Source organism: Stegastes partitus, unplaced genomic scaffold (assembly GCF_000690725.1).
Source record: "Stegastes partitus isolate 25-593 unplaced genomic scaffold, Stegastes_partitus-1.0.2 Scaffold340, whole genome shotgun sequence".
Taxonomy (NCBI): domain Eukaryota; kingdom Metazoa; phylum Chordata; class Actinopteri; family Pomacentridae; genus Stegastes; species Stegastes partitus.
The window spans coordinates 174,387-176,730 of NW_007578071.1; the positions used below are offsets into that span (position 1 = coordinate 174,387).

The 2,344-nt window shown below is 50.1% G+C and overlaps 1 protein-coding gene across 1 annotated transcript in view; it reads left to right on the forward strand.

Moving 5' to 3' along the window:
* The first annotated feature begins 325 nt into the window (after positions 1–325).
* thsd7aa (thrombospondin, type I, domain containing 7Aa) overlaps positions 326–2,344 on the forward strand; it is a 149,222-nt gene continuing 147,203 nt past the window's right edge. Inside the window, exon 1 of the mRNA XM_008284040.1 lies at positions 326–479. Within this exon, the coding sequence (XP_008282262.1) occupies positions 326–479 (154 nt within the window). The remainder of the gene's footprint in view (positions 480–2,344) is intronic.

Genomic DNA, 2,344 nt, shown 5'->3' on the forward strand with positions numbered 1-2,344 from the left:
GGGAGGAGGGAGGGAGGAGGGAGGAGGGAGGTGCTGCATCAAGCCGGCGTACAGCAGCAGCAATAGCAGGCTGGGCTTAGGATCTATTGTTCCCTGTTTTATTACTGCCGAGCTCCTTCTCGTTAAGAAGCCGGGGAGCGACGCAGGGAGGAAGAGGACAGTCTGAGGAGACCTCAGCCTTGTTCGCTCGGATTACTTCTTGGACGCACTGGTGCGGACAAAGCAGAGGCAGAAAGCACACTTGGGTCCAGCTCTGTACCTCGTGGCCGGGCTTGTATTTCCTCTTCACTGCATTGGGATCTACAGTGTTTAGCGTGCGGTGGCCATGGGGCTGGCCAGCAGAGCTGTGGGGACGCTGGGGGTCTTGAAAGGGGCCCCGGTCTCCTCTCTTTGGAGGATAGCGCTGCTCTTTTTCTCCATCTGGGAACTGGATGCACAAACCGCAGTGGAAACTAAACCCCTGTACATCTGGCAAACAGGTATGGTCCATCCTCTTGGTCCTGGGATGCTGAGTTGCTGGATGTCCCATCCAATACTACGCCTGCACTCTGGATGAAATATTAATATGTTCATGTTTATGTTCCGAACAGGGAGACGGAAAGCTGGTTAACTTGCTCAAACTGTCCTTTTTGTTTGAACAGTGATTTGCATGTATTGTATCAGTCACTTTTCATGATTCCATCAAGTCATCTTGCAAATGAAGGGAACCTTTATTAAAAGCAAAACTTTCTTTCTTGGCCCTTTTTCCAGCATGTGGCAGAGGCTGATGCACTGGAGCCATCTTGCTACAGGATAGTGTGTTAACATGTTTACTGCAGTCCCTGAAGTGGACGTCTCTGTGGCCCCAGCTGGGGGCTGGAGGTGTGGGCAGCGCTGCCCGTCTTCCCCCGGTCGTCTGAGCTGAGGCAGCTGGGACTCCTCGGCTGTGCTATTGGACTCATTTATCCTGCTTTGACATGTGTGCAATTGATGAGAAATGGTGTGTGCACTACAGTTGCATGTGGCTCGTTTCTGATTGGGGGAAACAGAAGCATGCTGCAAAGGAGCCCGCACAAACACTCGTCGTGTTTTAGTGCTGATGCAGGTGTTTGCGAACAAGCAGCCTCGAGGCGAATATGTGATGTTAAAGCAGGGTGCTGTGAGAACAAGAGGTCTACAGTGGAGGCAGCTGTGCAGTACAATACCAGGCTCCCTGCTGCTGCTGTTTTGGGTGGTGCCTTTCACCAGCCGAGGCTCATTCACTGTGAGAGAGCAGCACATGGTCAGAAGGACACAATACTGATGCATGGTCCAGCGAGCAGAGTGAAGGAGAGGGAGAAAGAGGAGGAGTGATGGCAGCAGGAGAAGGGGGATGGAGCTCCTTCGACCCATTGGGACAGAAGTGCCCTTTGGGTGCAGCTGGAGATCAATGTTCTCTTTCTCTCCTGTCTAATCTCTGTGTTTGGTTGGATCAATGTACTGGTTTCACTGGGATGCTGTAACCCCCCCACCAGCAGGGGCTGATCAATGGGCACAGCCTTGGCAGTGCGGCTCTGCCTGTATGGGATCAATGCTGGCTTTGGGTGGAGTCTTAAATCTAATCTATACTGCAATCATTTGTTAGTTATGTTGAGAATGTGCACATTGGAATCGTCCTCGTGGAGTCCAAGGAACCGAGAATGAGCAGCTCTGTTTATCCTGGTGTCTGTTTGGACCTGAGCTAAGTTGTAATCACCAGAAAGAAGATTTATTTATTCCTCTGTGGTGATAATGCTGGTCATATCTTTTCTGTGCTATCAGTGCTGTGCTGTGTGATGTCTGTGTGGAGGAACACCATTAGCATGCTGCAGCACCTTCACACTTGTGTACAGGTCCAAGCTGGGCTGATGATTCTCCCTGTGCTCCATCTGGGAGGTCAGAGCTCCGAGCGCTACCCTCTGAACCTGAGGGTCAGCACGCTGCCTGCTGCTGTGACTGTCCTTTTCCTTTCCATCACTACATCGTTCTTCATAAGGAAACACAGATAAGACGAGCCAGTGCTGAGAGCTGCCAGTCGCTCTGCAGGTGCTGAAACAATATGGAAAGAACATCATGAGGGAGTCATGAAGCATGTTAGCTGAGTTACCAGAGCTCTGAGGGTCCATGTCTGTTCACAGCAGCAGCACAGTGTACGTACTATGTGACTCCAGAGAGGCTTTCACATATGATCGCTATGTCACTGCATAGCCAATCAGGGCTTCAGCCTCCAGCGCTGTTTTCACCAAGACGATGTCCAAATGCTGTTTTCTTTTTGAAAAAGAATTACTGTAGAAAAAAAATAAGAATTCTATTTGTTTGAAGCTGATTTGAAAATATAATGAATATA